This window comes from Lineus longissimus, chromosome 1 (genome assembly GCF_910592395.1).
Source record: "Lineus longissimus chromosome 1, tnLinLong1.2, whole genome shotgun sequence".
Classification (NCBI taxonomy): Eukaryota; Metazoa; Nemertea; class Pilidiophora; order Heteronemertea; family Lineidae; genus Lineus; species Lineus longissimus.
In genome coordinates, this window is record NC_088308.1 from 9,255,124 (window position 1) to 9,276,967 (window position 21,844).

Consider the following 21,844-nt stretch of genomic DNA (forward strand, 5'->3'; position numbering starts at 1 on the left):
TTGAAATATAATTCTACGTGGCGCTTTTAACATTTTAGCTTATGACGGCCATTTCCTCTACAAAACCTATCATAATCCGTTCGAATACAATAGGACCGGACACCTTTTCCTGGGGGACCCGGACATTTTCAACTTCGACAACGGTTTAGTAAAAATGTATCGTCACAGAAGTTGCATGTTCTAAAATGTGCCCTGATGGTATTCAAAAGGACACTTCCGGTCAATATGGTGACTCGGTTATGAATCTGAAAACACCGGTGATGACTGAAATACATCCATCTCTCAAATTAAGGGTAATGAATATACACTAGTTACAAAAATAACAAATTATGCAATTTTCAAATGAACAAGGGGGAGCGTGTGGGTGAAAGTGCATCCGATACGTAATGAAATAACCATGTTATTAGCTCTCAATAGCTTCATAATAATCCAAGTGCAACCATCATCTCATTATTTAGCAATATGTCTCTCAAGATTATTTCTGCACACATGTTTTCGGAAACGAACTGTGACTTTTATATCAACGCAGTCGAGTACTAAATAGTATAGAATGTAAGACGAAAAACCTATATGAAATATGCCGATATAGATTTTATTACACCTGAGAAACCGAATGTCAAATTGAACCGATTTACTTTTTGTGATCATGGGCTAGATAGAGCCAGCAATGCATAGTGGACATCGTTCTGAGCCTGCGCATAGTCCTATATAGCCTACCTTGACCATCCTGAACCTTTAGGTCTATTCTCCCACTAAACGAAGCTGGACGATGCGAAAACCTTGGTGGTCAAGATAACCTTGACACCTATAACAGATAGTCGCCACTACAAGCATATATAGTCCTGGTACCAATTGTTTTCATACATGTACTCCGCCTCTCGATATTTCAAATATTTTTGTATACGAGGTAGGAGTATCAAAAACCTGTATCTCATGATGCGCTACAAGACACCTCTATGGTGCTCTTTCATGGGGCCTTTTTCATGCCCATGCGTATAACTGGTCGCAAAACCTGAAAAACATGTTCTACATCTCCTCCATCTTCTGCCGACCGCGGTGCCAGTTCAATTCAAGTCATGAGGAGGGCTTATTATAAACCGCGAGATGAGAAATCGCGAAAAGGCGAGATGAGTAATCATTATTTTCTGCCACAAGATTTTCTACTTCCCTGGACCATGACAATCACCGGCCATTTCTAACGCTGCTGTCCACTTCTCCATTCGATGATAGTAGGGCTGAAAACAATACAAAGGTTACATGCAACTGCATGTTCATCTTGACCACAAAGGATTTTGCAACTTATTAGGATATACCACGAGGTTCAGGATACTGCTTGTATCAAGATTATTTTCACGTTACGCCTGGCGGCACAAGTCATCATACACAAGATTGACCGATAACACAGGGCATGCACCTGGTGAACGTCTGGTCATGCCTAAAAATAGCGCGGGATAATCCGACAATCGAAACTAGGCTATAAATTAGGTTAAATTCCACACATCGCACAGCGGAGTCTGTTTCAATGGGCCAATCAAAACAAGGATAGCTCCCTACTACAGCCTCGGTCTCATGAATGTTCGCCTTTTCAGGTTCCATATTTGCAATACATCCTGTGGCGCATGGTATACTCTCACCGAGGTTGGCATCTCGCGATTTCGCCTTCCACATCTCGCGGTTTATAGTATGCCCATGAGGAGCAGTTCATGGTACCATGTATAAGGTCGAAGCCACCACCTTGATCTATTTACGGTAACCAATTTACCGCCTTTATTACCAATGATGGAAAAACATCTCGCGGAGTAAAGAGTTCATTTTTTACATCCAGAGATCATGAGAAGATCCATTAAGGGACGTCTCTAACTTGCACCTTTAGTTGCGTGACATGATCTGCTCGCGGCTGCGACAGGTGTAATGTTTTGATGGACAACATCGGGTTGTCATGGTAACCAGGTCAATTTCTGGATGGCAAATGAAAGTGGTCGTTCGATTCTTGCAACAGGACACACTTTTATTGAATTCGGACCATGAACCCGAGTTCCTTATCATGCTCATCGAATCATCAGGGAAGAGGTTATTTTGACCATAGCAAGAATTTGCTAGGTGTGCATTGTACACATAATGTAAAACAAATCCCAATCACTACACCAAGTCTCCAAGCAGCATACTGCATTATCGCCCTCTATTTTCTTCGAATTGATGTTTCTTCAAAATAGGCCAGTCAGCTATATGAGTGAATACTGTACTGCGAACCGCCAAATTTTTGCAATTTGCGAAAATTTAAGAGCAAAATAAAATATTCAAGAATTCTTTTGGTTTTTCGAATGAAAAATGTTTGGGGACATTAGTTTGGCGAATTATGCAATGTTTTTTGTCTTACCTCGTACATTTCTAGTCATTTGTAGTGCAGTTGAATAACCGTCCTTCAAAGTTGTGGTCTTTTCCTGTTTCCACTTGCCAACCTATTTAATTCTAGGAAATCCGGTCCTCATTTCCATACCCATGGTAATTTTGGGCTGATTAAATATGTTTTACAATAGTAACAAAATTCCAATGAAATATATAACAGTTTATTTAACACTATAATTTACAGTTACTTACATTAAACTACGTGACGGCCACTCCTGTCACGTGTAGCTTTTTTTCGTGAGCTAATAAACCTAACAAACACTCTCAAAACCATGGTCCCATTTAAACATGGAATTACTTTATTCGTACACGTACGCGCGATATCGTCCAAGCAAACTATTCGCGCTTGTCGCATTGGTTCCCAATGAATACGATTTCGACAATGCATGTATACAGTGCTTTCTTACTTCACGCCACATTGCACCCAAACAAAGCAAAAATCGCATATGATGCGAAGTATATGCAAAATCGCGTCAACTCGCATTGCGACAACGCATGCGGTCGTACTTTCTTACTTCACGCCGCAATGCACCTAAACAATGAAAAAATCACGCAAAAATCGCATTCAGTAGAAACCTCCTCTTAATCAGGTAAATGGTAGGGTGGTTGGCGATTACAACAAGCTGTCATCTCTCATATTTCCCTGAACAAACAGCAAAAGTCAACGCGATTTGTAATGCATTACCAAAATCGCACACCGTACAAAACAGATTATTATGTTTCAATGGGACCGGCGAAAACAGTCTCGAGCATTATCAGTGTGGTGTTCATATGAATGTGCTGGTTACGGGTCGCAGGAAATTTAATGGAGGCTCGCTGGAATACTTTGTGTCTGGTGTAAATGGGGGGGGGGGGGGGGGGGGGGGCGAAAAACTGCTTTTCAGCCTCTAAAATCCTTTCGCCCCTCGACGAGCAGCAAATGATGCCGGCGAGTCGGTAACCTATTTCCGGCGACCTGTAATTGACGGGTACATTAATTTGAACCACGATACTGTTTATAAAGGGAGATCTTTCACTGAAACCCAAGCTGGATAGTGAATACAATCATTTTCTATTTCAATCTAAGTTAGTTATGGTCCAATCAACCATGCTCGTTTTGGACATCAGTTTGATAAGTCTTTTTTGTTCTATCCCAAGCCAATCGATGTAAAATGACTGTATCAAAACTTTCTAACCAATTGGCATTTTCAACAACAACAAAACAAAATCGGCATCATCCCAAAGATCCTTTCGACCAAGGGTGAAAAGATTGCTGCAAAGATTGGTTCATTATTGCAGCAGCCACCCTTTTGCGACCTGATCGAAGAACACAGATAGAATTACTCAGTTGCAAAGCTAAAATTTCTGTGAAAGGGCCTTGGAAAATCAATCTTCTCCGAAATTCAGGGCTCTCACTAGTGATAAATCCTTCTGTCAACTTGGGAATAGCTTTACAAAGCCACAATACATGTATCAGAAAACTCACGATGTCAGAAAACCCGCCCCTCCCATATCTCAATCTTTCCAACCCATGTCGAACTGGAGACCTCGTCACAGTTTTAAAAGCGGTTGATGCGAAAGTCATCAACCTTCCCAACTAATGTATAGTGTGATCTGACGAACAATATGTATCCTCCCCATGTACACATGATTTTATTTTAGTTAAAGTTATATTTTTCTCTGCACCATTCAGCGCCTAAGCTTTTCGATAACGATATAGACGGACGACAGGGTGTTGTCCAACGGTGACGATGTCATCCCGTTGCTCTATCACGGTCATGCCCCAAATAAGAAAAGCCGTCTGATAGAGCCGTGAACTATAGAGTAGTTGCTAATAACGAAGGGACGTTTCATACACGCTGCTAATCCTATTTCGAAATATCACCATTTAATGCCTAAGCTAAGACATGCAATACATGTAGACCAAACGGTATCAATTATTCTATTTGAACCATTCCTTTCTAGTAAATCCTCACATATAAGTTTTCTTATTCAGGAGTAAAAGTTTCTTACATTCAATTACATGTACATGAAGAACCCTGTATGCTCCAACGATATTCACGAGGTGGTTCTGATTAGTTGTCCTAACATTGTGTATATTTTTTACTTGCATTTCGTATCTACAGCACTACTCGCGGGGTGCTTGGGTATTTTCAGGGCTTGCTTAGAATATTTATATCCTTAGTTTGGTCCATGAGAGGTTTAAAATAATTTGACATTCAAATAATTGAGATATTGTTATTTTTGACACCCGATATACCAGGTCAAGCGACGAGGAATTATACCGGAAAACTCATACACAAAATGTTGTACCATAAGGCAAGAACTGTGATAGTGCCCGGCGCGTTTTTTCCGAATCAATCAAAAACCAACGGCCAACAATCTGATTTGCATAATTCCCCCGAAAACAATGCGCCAGCGCATACCCGCAGCGAAAACATGATACGGTAAGAACTACACTATACATGGTGTGGTAAAACAATTGTTAAACTAAGATAATTATGCAAAGAAATTGACAATATTGTACATTGTAACATTTTATTACCTCATCGCAGCAAAATGCCGAGGACGCAATCTTTCACTTCACGTGACCTGGATTACTGAAATCTTTCCATAATTTGACTGGTGCGCTGGTGCCGAACTCGAATTGTTTTGGTATAACGTTTAATCAATTGCACTGACTTACATCTGTACGAGTGAGACTGATAAGTTTGCAATCACTAGGAGTACCACTTACGCAGGCTCGCCTTTCAAGAATGTTTTAAACTACAACTTTTCACTTCCGCCTTGTTCTCGGTTTAGTCGTCACTCAGCAATCCAATTTAAGGAAAAAATATTCAGTCGCACATATACCTTTTTGATACTTAAACTGTTATCTTTCCAATCACATGTAGGCGGGATCTATTAATTATTTTCTCGGTTGAAGCTATACATGATAGGTCAGTGCTGATACCACTTTGTACACAAACCACCAAAAGGCCAACGCCAGTGCTGGCGATTCAAATTAATATGTGGGTTACGGGTCAATATTGACTTGTCCGCTTAATCTTTTTGTGCCTGGTGAAATGGATGGCTAGAAGCAATTAAAAAAAGGCCTTTGGCCCCTCCAGATTTTTTTGGGCAGATAATGGCGAATCTATTGTCACCTGTCACAAGTACAGTAATCTGAACCGCCGTCCAGATAATCATATCCAAAAACTATGAACCTTCAGAAATACGCCGTATAGCGAACGTATTAATCATAACAACCTGCAAAATATCACATTTCAATAATTGCGTCGATGTTTTTCTGTAGCCATGTTAAGGCTGGCCCAATACAAGTTGCGCGATACAATAAAAGGAAATAAGAAGTGACTGTGACGTTAAGTACCTAAAAATGCCAATATCATCGATTTCCTGTCCTATCATTCGAGGTCACCATTTTCCTGCCAATGTTGTCAGGCAATCAATATTTTTATGCTGGTTAATACTAGACATCCTGAGATACAGGTTTTTGATACTCCAATCTCGTATACAAGAAATATTGAAATATCGAGAGGCGGAGTATATTGAAAAGAACCGACTGGCACCAGGATGGGTACTAGAGGGTCGACTTGACAATACACCTTAAAATTCCTTACATCACATGATCATTCATTACAGAAATAAAAATGTTCTTTTCAAATTCCTATTGGTTTAAAGCAGTCGTTGCTTGCCGAACTGATCGAGATTCAACCGAAATTGGGATGGTGGAGTCGGTGAACCTATTAGGCACTAAACGTGCAAACCATGATTAAGTCATAGGCCTATTAACATGACTAAGCACCTATTTACAAACAGATGTAGGTTCTACATGAATCATTCCAAAGGTTCCATCCGAAGCTCATACGCGTTGCCAATTAAAATAAAATTTGTATAGTCGATCTTTTTGACGACTCAATTTAAAAATGTGGCTTTTGATTTCTTTTCCAACTTACAATTATAATTATGTACATGATTGTATTTACAATAAATGTTAACATTCGATGCTATACATAAATGAGTATACAAATACACGATTACAAGTTCTATACACAATAATATATATGTATATTTTTTTCCTTGGGATTCGGCCTAGGCCTAGTATCTACAAGATTATTCTCTATACATTAGTGACAGGGATAACGGAACACGAGCACATACGGGTGATCTCTGATATGGCCACTGGGGGCGCCCTACAGGAGGGGTAACATGACGTCACGGGATTCCACATGCACTTTCACCATCCAGGTTTGCTATAGAATACCTAAAATAACATGGTGCATATTCCAGCACGTTGACAATCATGTCATAAAATACCCTAAGCCCAGATGAAAAATCCGCCATTTGTTGACAAACATGACATGTGCTGCCATTTGGCGGATGACGAAGTTGATTCCAAACTTCGTTTCGAATCCGTTCAGACCAACGTGTGCCATTGGGATATCACACTTCTTGGGGCGTACATCATTTCCTTCCAGTGTTCCAGGCCTTGTCCTGCGGCGTACATCACCGGACCAGAAATAGATTTCCCAATCACCCTATTCTTTCCAATTATGCTGCGTCCGCATACAGAGAATGTGACACTCAGCCGGTCGATGTTTGCTGGGTTGATGAAAAAGCAGAACTCTTCGTTAAATACCGGGTTCGTTCGTCGTCTGTGTGTCTTTGTTTTCTTGGACTTGATCATGTGCTCAGATGAGTTGAGAATGACCTTTACGTAAACGCCGTCTGAAAATAAATTTTGTTAAATTATCAAAATGTTGGCATTTTCAGCATTTTATCAAACAATCATTGATAACAGTTGACACATTATATACTTTTGATCGTGGCTATTCATAATTTACCGTGCGCGGGAAAACGTCGTTCCCATCGAGCAGACGATTCTTTCCAAGTAGATATTGATAAAACATGTTGCTGTTAATAAATTTTACATTTGATGCTTCTGCAATTGGTCAATAACATCAGCGGGACTAAACTGACAGGACTCGGAGGTTTTCCCAATCGCAGAGTAAGGAAGTTGACTGGTTTTCCCCTGCGCTCACTTAGATATCATCAAACATGATATTGCTCCGAATCAAATGGAGCTAAGATGCAGATTTCGACACTTGCGAAAACAGCACGCTACTCATGCGCATGAACAAAGACTGGTCGTCTTGTGTCAAAGTAGGAGGCAAACTAGGGTTTAAACGCGACAATATTGTGTCATTCGTGAATAAATTTACCCCTCGTATTTACAGTAAATTTTGAATCCCCACCGTGCTGATCAACTTTATCTAAAATATATCGCACATATTTCCCATTCTGAATGTTATTCTGAATTACGGATGGGCAGTCTGATACCAAGGCCTGATTCACGAATCCGGTTTCGAGGATCGAGATCGAGAAAACCTGCCCAAAAATTGATGACGTCATTCGCATAAGTCTACAATTCTCTCTGGATCGGTTCTCCGAAATGATAGCGAGACCTCACTAATGAGATCAAACAAGTTCGAAAAAAGTATTGATCTTAGCTTCGTGTGGCCCAAAGTTGGTAAATATTTAATTGAAATTTTGGCAGTTATTCGATATTCAAAATTATTTTTTTGCGTCGCCTAGTAAATGAGCTTACTTGTTTCTCTGGCGGCCTCTGGATATTTGATATCTTTACCCTTCAGTATGATAACTTTTATTGTTCCCTGGTTGGGGTCGTAAGCCAAGGCATAGAGGAGCTCCCCCTTATTGAGGTCCTTCTGCAACGAGAAGAGGGAAAAATATTTTTAATTTTATTATGAACGGAACCCAAAGTAACAGCGAACACGTACACCCAAAAATTAAAAAACAAAATAAAATTCTTCATCACAAATCTTTAGTATACCGAAAAAAGCTTGATGTTAATAAACCAAGCAGCAGGGTGACCTATCTGAAAAAGAAATGTGTATGAATGCCAATACTAACGATTAAAAACTACACGCGTAAGTATTAAGCTTATTCAGATATTTTCGAAAATCGAGAGAAACCAGGCCGTATCTACTGCTAAATTCTGCAGTTTTCAGAGATGAGCCATAACCCGGCGATTGAGAGAGACTGAGGTCGAATTCACCTTTGGTATTTTCGGCAGTGAATCGAGAAGGAAACCGTAAGTGCGTAAGAGTGGAGTACGGCGCGTGAAGAGATTTTTAAAAAGACACGGACTTTATCGGAAAGAGCTATAGCCTCTTCCTTTGAGAATGGCCTTATTTTGGCAAATTAGTTACATCTGTACGTGTAATATGCCTTTTATTTATGATTTGTAAATACAAAAACGTAATACCAGTGTGGAGATTCGGACACTGTCCGCTATGGTCACCGAAGTAGCTAGCAGACGACAGCAAATAAATTGAAAGCACAGGCAGATTCAACCGCGAATATTTCCTGTTGTGTGGCATGTACACCAGAATAGGAAGATGTGATAACGAGCACTTGGCTCTAAGTGTTTCATAATGTGACTTAAAATGCAGTTATAGCTGATATACTGTCCGCTATGGTTAAATGTGGACACTGTCAGTCTGTCCGCTATGTTTATGCTGTAACCATAGCAGACAGTCACACAGGTGCACAGAGGTGACCATAGCCTGCCATATATTTTTGCGTTTTAAGTCACTTTTTAGAACGCTTTCAGCCAAGCGCTTGTAATCACATCTTTCTATTCTGGTGCACATGCTACGCTATTCAGCCCGTGCAATAATCCCCGCAACTCAGGCAATTATGGTAGAAATAAGCGCAAATTGTGACATTAATTTGGCATAGAGCTACAGAAACACTTATTTATCTACTTATTCAGGACATCTTCATCAATATAAACCTATCAACAGGTGTGTTTAAGCTATCATCTAGAAATACCAACCACCAAATCCCACGTCGTGTGCCATAGAACAGGAAATATTCGCGGTTGAATCTACATGTGCTTTAATTTTTTTTCCTGTCGTCTGCTAGCCGCTTTGGTTAATATAGCGGACAGTGATTTGCTGACACTGTCCAAATCTCTGCACTGTATAAGCTTGCACAACTTATTTTGTCTGTCGAGTACAGACCAATTAATCGAGTTCTTAGATGACGACGTTGCGGCCGAAGCAAATATAGCCAAATACAACGACGAAGAACAACTGGATCGACCAGCTCAAAATTAGTCAATCTTTACTCGAGCTATATGGAGTATTAGAAAAAGCTGGATCACTGGACTGCCTAATTTACTGGATTGTGACTCATGGATTATCACCGCCTGGATGGATTGCCCAATTCCCAAATCCCTTACGTTTCCCACCATGTGCTTCAGGTGCACACACTTATGCATTCTTCAGTATCAGACTCTTCACCAGAGAAATCGCCAGGCTATTACCGGCGGTTTTACATGAACTACAGAAGTTTTGTAGCCACTAAAGAACTTCCTAATCAATATGTGAATGATTATTTACCTGAGTCGAGGTATTCGATTAGGATAGCATAAGGCTTAGTATTGTAACATGCACGGGTAGGCTACACTACAGTGCGGCATGCAGTGCCAGCTACAGCAGATGTGGCTATGCGTCCGATGTCGATACATAGGCCGCGTGAGCGTAGGGATGAGGAACCAATCTATCTATACATAAATATTATATCCCATTTTCCGAACGATACCCAATCCAGGCGGTGGTGATCCATGACTCACAATCCAGTGAATCCAGTAGTCCAGTGATCCAGCTTTTTCGAATACCCAGCTATATGACACCAGCTAATGATTAACGGCCCGCCGTTGTTATAAGAAGCAGCAGTATTAACGGAGTTTATGGGCTTCTGTGTAAATGTCACGAGAGAAAGTACTTTCCTCATAATCCAAAGGTTATCAACAGCATGGACTAAAAATGCAACGTCAGCGATAACGTCCATCGTCGTCAGATAGATTCGAAAGCATTTGATGTTGTTGAAGGAGGTGTCACGAAAAAGACCCTCCTCGAATGCCCAAGGACAACGGACAATTACCAAGAAGGCGTGGAACCCGAGATATGCATGAATTTAAAACTGACATAAGGAACCACTGATACATATATTTCTCATATATTTTGGAGCATCAGAACTCGTAGATAGGCATTGTAGGCGGCCCTTGAAAGGCAGGACAGTCATGTAATTGTGCATATCGAGCTGTCGGTTTGGTAAGTGCTAACCGCTAGAAGTCTGCAACGGCGCGTGTTCGTCATCAAAAAACAACAACTAATAGGTAGGAAGCACGTGAGCTGTAATTGAAACTCATGTTGACTCATAAAGAAATATTAGTGCTGGTAATGTAGGAGAAGACCGGGGCACCCGCATGGAAACTACTGAGAATCGAATACAGAAAGGTGCCGGCGTTTGGTGCTTCCACTGATTCGCTATTCAAACAGCCCGTTAAGATTCTGTAAAGAGGGGTTGCAGCTTAGTAAACAGATATCCGAATGGCCATCCCCTGGGGCGAATAGGATGGAATTAAATTCCGTTTTAAATTGTATATTTAGAATCAATATGTGACAAAAAACAACCTACACTTGTATACCATGTATTTTCAGGAACAGGTAATAGCAAATAAATTCGAAGGGTAAAAGTCGCCAAACCACCTTGGTTCCAGAAATACCAGTCAAGAATAATCATTAGCATTGTACAGTGGAACCTCCCTTAGTGGACACCTCTTTACTGAGGACAACCTCTCTACGAAGGACACTAGCTTCGGTCTCAAATTGGTTGTTTCCATTCAATTTGACCTCTCAAATCAGGACACCTCTCTATTAAGGACAGGACTTGTCAGTCCCGAGATTGTCTTTAATAGAGAGGTTCTACTGTAGTTTGACATCAATCACCACGATCTGCGAGCATAATCGCTTGCAACAAAAAATGCTCGTTTTTGTGGTGGGCATCGCTGGCGACTGCGATATATTTATACGGTATTCGCAGCAATCTGCAATCAATATCAAACACATTTTTATCCGCAGACGAGTGATATTTTAGTGTCGCACACACACACACAGCGAATTCAATAGCAAGTTGCAGCGACAAAAATCGTTTGTTTGCGCGGTGCCATTTAAGCCACAATATGATGCCTAATCCACCATATGATGTCTAATCCCCGCTCAATCTTCAAAGGAGTGATATTTCATTCTTCAGAATCGAAGTCACTCGCTCTAACATGTATAATGCCTTTCAATATTCAATGACACGTGGCTTAAAGTGTCTTCAAACGATAGCTCAGAAACCATTCTGTGAAATCCGAAAGTCTTATAATTTAAAATTTAAATAAAATCTGGTGTGAAATATGGCTTTATTATGGCCATGTATCAAGGAGATTTCAGATGACGCACTGAAGGATGAGCGTGGGTAGGGATAAATATTTAATATCACCCGTCAAAATCTGATGTGAATTCATTCACTTGTTTACGGCCATGTGGCATTAGGGAGATCAGTGACAGAGTGGTTGAGGTGCCCGGCTTGTAATTTGGAAATCGCGTCGGTCCGACCCTTGGAGCCTAGGCTTACCACTATAGTTCGTCGTAGTGTCCTTGAGCAAGACGAACCCTTGCTTCGTCTTTCGAATGAGACGTAAAACCGAGGTTTCTTGTATCTAGCGCAAAGGCCAGGGTAAAGTGCTCTCCGTGTTTGCTTGCCGGGAGTGGACAAAATTCAAAATACTACGGGTCGCCATAAATCTGAATTACTCGTTGCTAGTCCATGACAATCATCAATTTTACTATGAAGTTCTTCAACCATACTTTTTAGGTGAGAAAAATATGAAACATACAGGCAAACAAAGTCCTGCAGACTCTGTCGAAACACGTGGCAGCGAAGAACCTTAAGAAAAACCCGATCACACGCGGGGAGGTGGAGGCCTTGCATCACGGCCTGCACACGGTCGCCCAGTGTTTTAAGGCGCTGAATGAGTTCAAGAAGAAGAACAAGGGCAATTCTAGGTGCCACTGCAAAAATATATTCCAATTGATGACGCCAAAGTCGCGTCTATCACCGACCAACTGAAAAAGGGATAATCACGGCGGCTAAAGGTAACGGTTTGCCTTAGAAAAATACGTGCTTACCTGGAGAGGAAATTACGACACAAAAGAATCAGACAAACGATTAGTTCATTTTGAGGGGCGTAACGCCCGCATTCATTATTTTTATCCGATTGTATCCCTCCAACACTGTGATGGGAGGACCTTGTTTCTATTGTGTTGCAAAGGTAAACAAATACCTTTATCCATCAATATTGATATTACATTGTGTACTTTGCAGCATCTCCTTAATCTGGAAATAATTCACATCGTGATGTGGTCAAACTTTGCTGTTCAACTATCTTCAAATTCCGCCCAGATGGACTTACCTCGTCTGGGGTAGCAGATTTGAGTTTTACAAATTTTCATGACATTATTTGTTTCAGCACCCAATAGGACATTTTCTAAGACCAATCAGTCTGCAATCTAGGCCTTATTACATGTATTTCCAATATATGATATCCTTATCTCCTAAAACTCAGCCTCGTTTTGGTACAAATGCATCATAGTGCATTGTACTTCAATTTAATACCTGTCTGATAGAGAGTAGCCAAATGATTATGTGCCAGTAAAAGTGTCCCCTGTAACCATACAGTTACCCACATCTGATTCAATCATGCTAATATTGTAAGAATAGGTTACCCACCGACTGTTTATCATATTTATCCTCAAACATATCATCCAATTTATATTAGCTCCAGTAGGCAGATCAATAATCCTAAATAATCCTGAAGGGTGTGGCTGCCCTTTTTGGGCGTGTTCTGGGAGGCTTAAACGGCCTTTCCAACGTCTCAAGAGTGTTGAATTCCCCTAAATAAGCGCAACTGAACTCTCCACATGTACGTAACCGAATTCGAAAGCATAGTCGGCTTGGGTCAAACGCAGCCGAATCATGATGTTACCAAACTGATGTGGTGCACAAAAACGCCCATTCCACCACGGAACTGGATTATTCCCTGGAGATTAGGAAGTTTTCGCAATGCCCCCGAAACGCCAACGTGAACGCCTGGCATTGCTCGAGCTCCTGAGCACGATGTCGAACAATGCGTTTGGATTGGCGTTTCGGGCGATATGCGAAAACTCACAAAGAATTGCTCCACGCGCACAGTGAACGCTGAAGAACAATGTGTTTAGATACTAGAAATCTATTTGGAAGCCTCTGCTTGACCCAGATAAGACCGTCCACCAGTGTCGGAGAAAATAACAAAGATTCAGCTCAGAAGTGGTTCGATTAGGGAAAATCCGCTATCAATAACTATTAATAGCTACCCAGATTTTTAAGTGCAATAACAATAAATGTTTTATTCAGCAGAACCAAATTTCTATTAGTAGGTCCATTATAAATAACGATGTTTTTCATCATTAAAGCCACTTCGAATATTCATGTCTGCAGTTTGATTCATCGGAAAATTGCGCAATAGCCAAATCGAATCCAGCATACTATCTTATGTACACCAACACTGTTTTTTGTTCGACGACGTGGTAATGGTTAAAAACATTTTCGCAAATGGTTTTTTGTTCAGTGGATATATCGGCAATTTGCTGCATTGTGCATGATTATACTCGAATAACCAAGACGCTTGATATTTGTAGAAAAAAACTCAACAGTACGATTAAGAAGATTGGACATTTTTCTTTTGCAGGAACTTTGACATTCCATTTAGTATTACTGAGAAGAGAAAAATCAGAGGTTATCTTCTGCTTGGGAAACTTGGAATATATACAGGTTCAAAACGCATGAAACATGTGTCTTGTCACAAAATAGAAAAGCAAATTCCAAATTAGAAAACCTCTTTCAATATGGATGGTCCGGTGTAGAAGTTTGAAATGTCCTCGGATAGAATGTCCGGGGAACAAAGAATGCGCTTTTAATCTCTGAGGTATTGACGGTCATGGTCTCTATACCAAATTATATACATGTACCAAAATCCGTCAGAATACAATTGGGCCGGATACCTTTTCCAGAAAGACATTTTCTACACCGGTACAGACGATTATAGGGCCTTGTTATATGTAGATTTTCAACAGAAGGGTTTTTCGTGGTGTCTAAAGCTAAAACAAGCTGATAGCGTACTTGATAATTTCATGTTATTCGCAAATTTCTTCATAATAGAACACGAACTATAGCTTCTTCGATGGCAACACGAAATGGTTAACAAACATGTCATCTTGAAAACAACGAGAGAATATTTATTAATTCGTTATGTGAAGCACGCAATTTATAAAATCATGGCAACAAATCAATTGCGCATCCGGGTGATCGACCGCACTGGAAAAAAACATCACTTCGCTGTGTGTTTCCATTGAAGGCCGTTTATACCATTAGATTAATCAGCCAAGCAAGCCACTGGTTGCCATACAGAATAATGATGAATTTCAAGACTGACGTCACTGGAAGATCAAGCAGACAAATCAACAGGTTTATCAAGTACTTTGGTTACAGAGCGGACCGATTACCATTTGAGTATAGCCGTGTTGACAGCCTCCACCAGCCCACGCAACATGCCATCTCGCATACTAGGCAAGTAGAGCGGCCCGTCTTCTTTCTTCTTTAGTATACTCTAAGGACGGCCTTGCCAGTTGTCGTTGGCGCTGGTCATGGTGACGACCATACTGGGCAACGACCTTTGTTTCAGTTATTTGGTAATTATTTATTTTCCGCTTGTTTTCACTTCCCACTGATTTCACTTAATATCGGTACACCGGTACACCGTTACAGTATGTTATTGGCTAAGATGAGGTACCCGAAATTCCACACTCACATGACTTATGGGTTAACGAGTGGATCGCGACACGAGAAGGTTGGCCTGTCACTGCGTGACTTAAATGTAAACTCGGTCTAACGGGAATGAAATGATGCTAAGCGTCCTTCTTCGGTCATTATCTAAACATTCTTGCTGAATGATAATGTGTGAGGATATTCCCCCAGTAATTTTTTCCGCCTGTCACCGGCCTGTCATTTTTCTGCCACAGTCATTTTAGAATTGTGCGGTGGCGCATTTGGCAGATTTATATTTTGATGGTGCACTTACAAGTAAAATACATATTCGATTATAAAGTCATTTTTATTCATATTCAGAACCATGTTTATCTAAGAAAAAACTGTTTGTCAGTCGTGCATCTTGACATGTGATTCATGAAACGTGACAGCTTGATTTGCATGCACTCGACTTGAATACATTATTACCAGAAGAAGTATTAAAAGATAATAAAAAAATCGGAAGCGAATTAGAATTCAGACTATTTTTCCACGCGAGTCGCAACATTCGATCGCTCGACGAAACATCACATCATACCGTGTTCTACGATCCGTACTATGACTTACTCCCCTTACATGTCTAAGCACACAATCACCTCAGTGCACAGTGTAACAACTCAAACAGGTTCCTACAAAACACATCGATTATCTCATGATAACTACTTGAAATGCCAGACAAACCGTTAAGACTTCAATGATCAATTATAGGACGACTCTCAATCATTCTAATTCCTCTGGCTTCTGATCGTGACAAGATCCCTTGTTTTTTACATCGGATAGGTCACAATCCGCCAGTCAACGCCGCAATTTCATGAAAAACTTCTCATGTCAATATGAACGTTTTTTCCCAGCCAGTTTTGATTATTTATGCTTGATGTCGAAAATATGAGACTATGAGAAATTTTTCTTAAAAATGGGCAGGCCTAGTGTACGTCGATGATAAACAAGCGGGTTAAATGTTAGGACGTTTTCGCAAATCCCCGAAACGCCAATTTGAACGCCTATCTCATTGTTCGACCTCCTGATAACGAAGACGAACAATGAGAGGCGTTCACCTGAACGTTTCGGGGGTTTGCGAAAACTCTCTATTTTCCAGTCACCCGGGCCATACTTTTTTTCCACCCTCATTACAGTTAGCTTTCTGAAGTCCTACTGGAAGGAAATGTAAACAAAGTCACTTGGCCATACAAACAAGCAATAAGATCAGAAACCAATAACACACAAGAGTACCATTCCAGGAACATTATGAAAACTCCAGCCACTATTTTCTGACTGAAACGCTTTCACTGGGAGCATTATGGACTTTTAGCGCTATCGATCATTCCATAAACCTGTCTGACCAAGGTGAAAAATACTCCATCATGGGTCGGTTCGTAAGTGAACAGACGTGGGCAGCTATACGTCTGGGACCAAAGTGCAACATGGCTGTTCACAGCCAAAGTGGTCTGATTTGGTGAACGAGGGGAATGTAAATCAGTCTGGCAACCAATTTGCTTATGTGGAAAGCACAGAGTCCCTGCCACGCAAGCCATCTTTATAGTTTGTATAATGCAATATACATGTATGCACATTTCAACTCAAATTGGTTGAAACCTCTGCCATTGTTCCCTATTACCACGAGGCTAAGTATTAGTGTCTTATTGCTCGTTCTGTGGGGATAGGGGATGGAGCGTGTGCTCTACGAGGCCATTACTACGACGTGTCTAAGTAACAAAAATAAAGAGGCAACCCCAGCCACCCTGATGAAGCCTAGAGGGGCAGAAACGCGCGTCGGTGGAGCAACACAACAGCCCAACAATAGGGACCGATGGACATTGTTGCAAATTACAGTGACGGTATCCAGTTTTACTTCTACTACATGTATTCCGATTTTATTGTCTGGTCCGTGTGTATCATCGGTTGATCCTGTACTCCTCAACATGTGCCATTTGGACAGCCCACCTGCTTGACTACAACAGAATGTTTCAACAACACAGTGGCAACAAAGTCTATAACGTCACAACGTCATTGAGAAACCACCCCTGAGTCATGATGTCATTCAAACTGTGAACTTCGAACAAGACAGATGCAAGTCAACCCCAGCCACCCTGATGAAGCCTAGAGGGGCAGAAACGCGCGTCGGTGGAGCAACACAACAGCCCAACAATAGGGACCGATGGACATTGTTGTAAACTACAGCATCCAGTTTTACTTCTACTATAACAAAAATAAAGATACCACATACATTTGTATATGGGCACCCGGTATGCCAGGTTGTGTTTACCATTTACTGTCATTACATATTTCACCTGTGATTGAAGACACCGATTCACATGATTGACAATGCATTGTACGTTGTTCGAATCAGCCCATGTTAAATATCTTAAAAGGGGTTTCAGGCCGTCAGATCACCCCCATGGTGGTAATGAGCACGGTCTGATTCCATTGTTATTTATCGAATAAGCAGAACCAATTGGAACAACATACAATGCTTTGTTCGTCACGTGATACACACACTGATTCTATGTACCCTGAAGTGCGGTGCATTTTATCATCACTGTCTAGACAAACCTCCGATTTCACTCCGACTAAGGAATAAAACAAGAGGACTGAGTCATCATACGAGTTTTGCTGTTTGAACACAAAAAAAATTGTTTTGAGCACCGTCTGTTTATGAGCTGAAATACCCTGACAACGTAAAATGGCCCCCGAAAAGTTGTGCTTTATCGCCCCTTGGCTTATAACCACCGAATGCGAGATATAAGAGAGCAAACAAATCATTGCGAACATGGTATGAGCATCGGATGACCTGCTTCAATCCAAGTCGTTTCTGTAACCATAGACTGCGAATGAGTGCACTAGCAATAAGAGGAGCCAAATATCAATTTACAAACCGTCATAGGCAATCACACGTCATAATCATAGCAGCAGAACGGCGCGGCGCGTTCGGACGCCGGTGATTGCAACAGCCGCTGTAGGACCAGCATCAAGAGAGAGAGATTCCGTAATCAACACGATCAACTGGTAATAACGCTTTTTCTGATCGAGATAGTCGAAATGCACCGTGTTTGCTCGAAGCCTCAAATAGATTGAGTTGGTTCTGGGAAACTGACGTAAATGATGTAAACAACCCAGGCAAATTTTCCGTTTGAAGAAGTCAAGGCAGTAATCATGGTAATACATGTAGAGTACTGCCGTACTCGAAGTGCCCAACTGAAAGACCGTACGGGAGGGGAAAATCCAAACCGATAGCATAGATAGAGCCTCTGTGCATAAAACGAAGCGTTGGCGATGCCTTGCAGGGACACGCTTGTAAATCAAAATGTCATTTGAACTTGTATTGCTAGAGGAAGCCCCCATTCGCATATAGATATAGATATTTAAAAAGAACATAATAAAAAAGGACTTTCTTATTTCATTATAACTTCTGCAATTCTGAAGCTTTCCCCAGACTTCTTTGCTCTAGTGGGTTGCCGCTCATGAATCTCGTGTTCTGTGTACGAGCTCTCACATACTCACTAAATTCATGCCAACAAAAGAGAGAAACGTTCAAATGAATGTTTTGAAAATTTAACAGAGAATCCTAGAAGTTTGTAACATTTGCTGACATCATGACGAAATATTGTTTAGTATCACTTTACAAAAAAATTAAAAGCATTCTATTACAAAACGAGCACTTCATTTCAATTTCGTCTTCTCCATTCCACGGGTTGTTCAAATTATTTTCAATCAATTTTAATTTAACTTTGATTTGCACGTGGGAGCGTGGGCGATGTTTCGCAACGGCCTACATTTTTAACCGGATGTTATTTAAATTTTACATGTATATCAAACGAATTGCCATTCATCAGAGGTGATTTAATATGTAGATACAACGTGCGGTTAGAACGGTTGGCTGATTTATGTATGTATCGAGTCATGTGATGGGTTGCAGTGACATATAAATTTGAATGTTGTCCCCCCGAGATGACGCTCTGTTTTGATTACACGCAAAACACTGATTGCATTTCATTTAACTTCGTTACAATAACTACAATTTAATATTCGTTCATCTGCTTGGTAATGTAATTTGGCGTGATATGAGGTATATTGCAGGGGTTGCGCGTCACTTACGACTCCCACTCAGACTTCAACTTAGAGTGAATTACAGTCTCGGCGATAACACATCCGGTTCAACTGAGCTGACGAACGAATAGAGAGTTTTCGCAAAGCCCCCGAAACGTCCAAGTAAATGCCCATCCAGTTATTCGCCTTCGTTATCGGGAGGTCAAACAATGAGATATACGTTCACGTTGGTGTTTCGGGGGATTATCGAAAACTCCCTTTCAATAAACTACGTGAACCTGCACAATAATATGGAGGTTGAGAACAGCGACTTATCAGGGATCCTTGTACGTGTACGGATGAAACTCTGTAGAAAGAGGACGAATTTTATATACATTTCGATCTGTATATACGTATAATAATCCTTGATCAATGCCTTACCTCAACCTCCCTCATTTCAAATTCCGGATCGGTCATGGGCATAAGGCGGAAATCATGACGTCGTATCTAAGGGTGGTTGGTGATGGTGTACGACTAGGCGAACGGCTTCGTTACGTCCGTCTTATCAAGTATTTATATATTAGAGATCCTTATTCCATACTAAGTCTTAAGTACATGTCCCATTTGGAATTTGAAATATTGTAAAGATGCCTGTGGAATATCTCCATCAGTGTAAAAAGTTCGTCAGTTAAATTGAATTGAATATATCACTAGATATATGCAATTCAATCTCGGAGAAGTCGGAGTGGGAGTCGAAAGGGTGGGCAACTTCTCTTATTGCAATCTTATAACGTGCTCCGCATTTACCTGTCTTAGAACCTGTTGCTGATGATAGACGCTGCTAATCAAGAAATTCTTCCCGTCGGAAATGTATTTGGTTAATAAAATTTACATCGAAAAAACATTGTTTGCCACTCGGCATATGGCGGCAAAAAACCGGAGAGGAAATGCATGGTGAAAACAGGTAGCGCGCTGTCAGGTGACGGGGCAATAATTAACCAGCCTCATAAAAGTCATACAGAACTGCCCGGATAGGATAAAAGGCCAACCAGCATGTCAACAACATTGAGATTACCTATTTGGTTTAGTGTTACAATCTCAATATTACTTCACGATAACAGATGGGAGATAAAAGCACCGTGACAAATACAACATTGTGGTGGGATTTACTCGCAGATGGTGCGCGCGATCATTGGTATGCTGATGGTGGATCGACGTCCCAAAGTTCGACGTCTGTCATCTCTGTTTTAGGCCGCGGTTTCGACAGTTTCTCTCTCTTGACTCTCATGGTTGATATCTCTTTAAATATGGGAGTATAAGCTCATGACTTTTGTGGATACACTGTCTTTCTGTTCGTTGTCTCTATGGACTATTTCAAGTAAACTTTGACTGAGCGAGGGGAATGCATTGAGAGAGAGAGTGGCGCAGTATACAGGCAATCCACCACTATGTCCAATTCAGCCTTGACTGTTTGTCTTCCAATGCAATTCGGGGAGGAAACGTTGCCTATCAGCTGTTGGACAATTTGGCATGTTTACAGTGTTTCACCTTGCTGTGTTATAATGCATAAGAAAGGAATTGCCTGTCAGTCATCGACTGTTAACTTACCATTAAAGCAGTCTGTGTTAGCTTGCTATGTTACTGTTGATACAGAGACCATGTACAGTTTGAGCTAGGAACCAATGGTCAACTTGGGTAGAAATTTTTATTGACCACCGACGTTTTTACATCCCATCAATTATACCTTGGCATACTAAGCCCACCCTTCGGGGTATTCGAAAAATTGGATCTCTGGACTGCTGGATTTAGTGGATTGTGACTCTTGGATCACCACCACCTGGATGGATTGCCAAATTCCCAAATCCCTAACGTTTCCAACCATGTGCTTCAAGTGCACACACTGGCACTGCCAATCACATTATCGTTTCGTTATCAGAGCATTTTAAAAATGTTCTTTTAAACCATATAATTTCCAATTCAGGCACGTTAAAACGATGTCAAGCATAAGCTGACAAGGCTTAATTGACATCTCACAGTGTCGGTGTTGCATGGTTGTCTCACCGAAGCGTCGGCGAGGTTTTTTGCCAACTACGCCTCGGTTTTGGTCTACATTTTAGCTCCATCAAAGCGGTTTTGGTGAGACAATCAATATCGACTGTGAGGTATCAATTCTATTCTAAAACATCTCAAATTAGATATCGAATATCGTGGTTTTAAATTCTTTTTGACTGCTTCCAGCCCAAGCAGTTATGGTTGCCTAACAAGAGCCGCTGAATTCAAAACTAGGTACCGTAGGCTCGTAGTGAATTTACACTGTAAACTGCGGTTCATTATAAATCTAGACGTTTTAGGATGATGTTCGCGATAAATGTTTGGCACTTGATAAATCCATAACGCATAAGGCAGCTCAGGGAAGGCAATGTAAACATATATTTCTTGATATCACTTGTACAACTGTGAAAGCAATGTGAGCACATTTGTCACATCTCACAGCAGGGAAAGCAATGTAAACAAACTTGTAACATCACTTGCACAACCGGGAAAGTAATGTGAAAATACTTCTCATACCACTTGTAAAATTAGGAAAACATATGAACAGTTAATTGACACGACATTAAAGTCCATTCGTAAATGTTATGTTCGCAACGTTTTGGGCTCCGTAGGGCGAACTTCT

General features: G+C 40.9%; 1 protein-coding gene across 2 annotated transcripts in view; it reads right to left on the reverse strand.

Annotated features, from left to right (window-relative positions):
• Positions 1 to 2,551: 2,551 nt before the first annotated feature.
• Positions 2,552 to 21,844, reverse strand: part of LOC135487955 (synaptotagmin-A-like) — an 88,790-nt gene continuing 69,497 nt past the window's right edge. For both annotated transcript variants that reach the window (XM_064772268.1, XM_064772274.1), the window contains 2 exons: positions 7,994 to 8,114; positions 2,552 to 7,113 (listed from right to left, as the gene is read on the reverse strand). In XM_064772268.1, the coding sequence (XP_064628338.1) occupies positions 6,803 to 7,113; positions 7,994 to 8,114 (432 nt within the window). In that variant the 3' untranslated portion in view covers positions 2,552 to 6,802. The remainder of the gene's footprint in view (positions 7,114 to 7,993; positions 8,115 to 21,844) is intronic.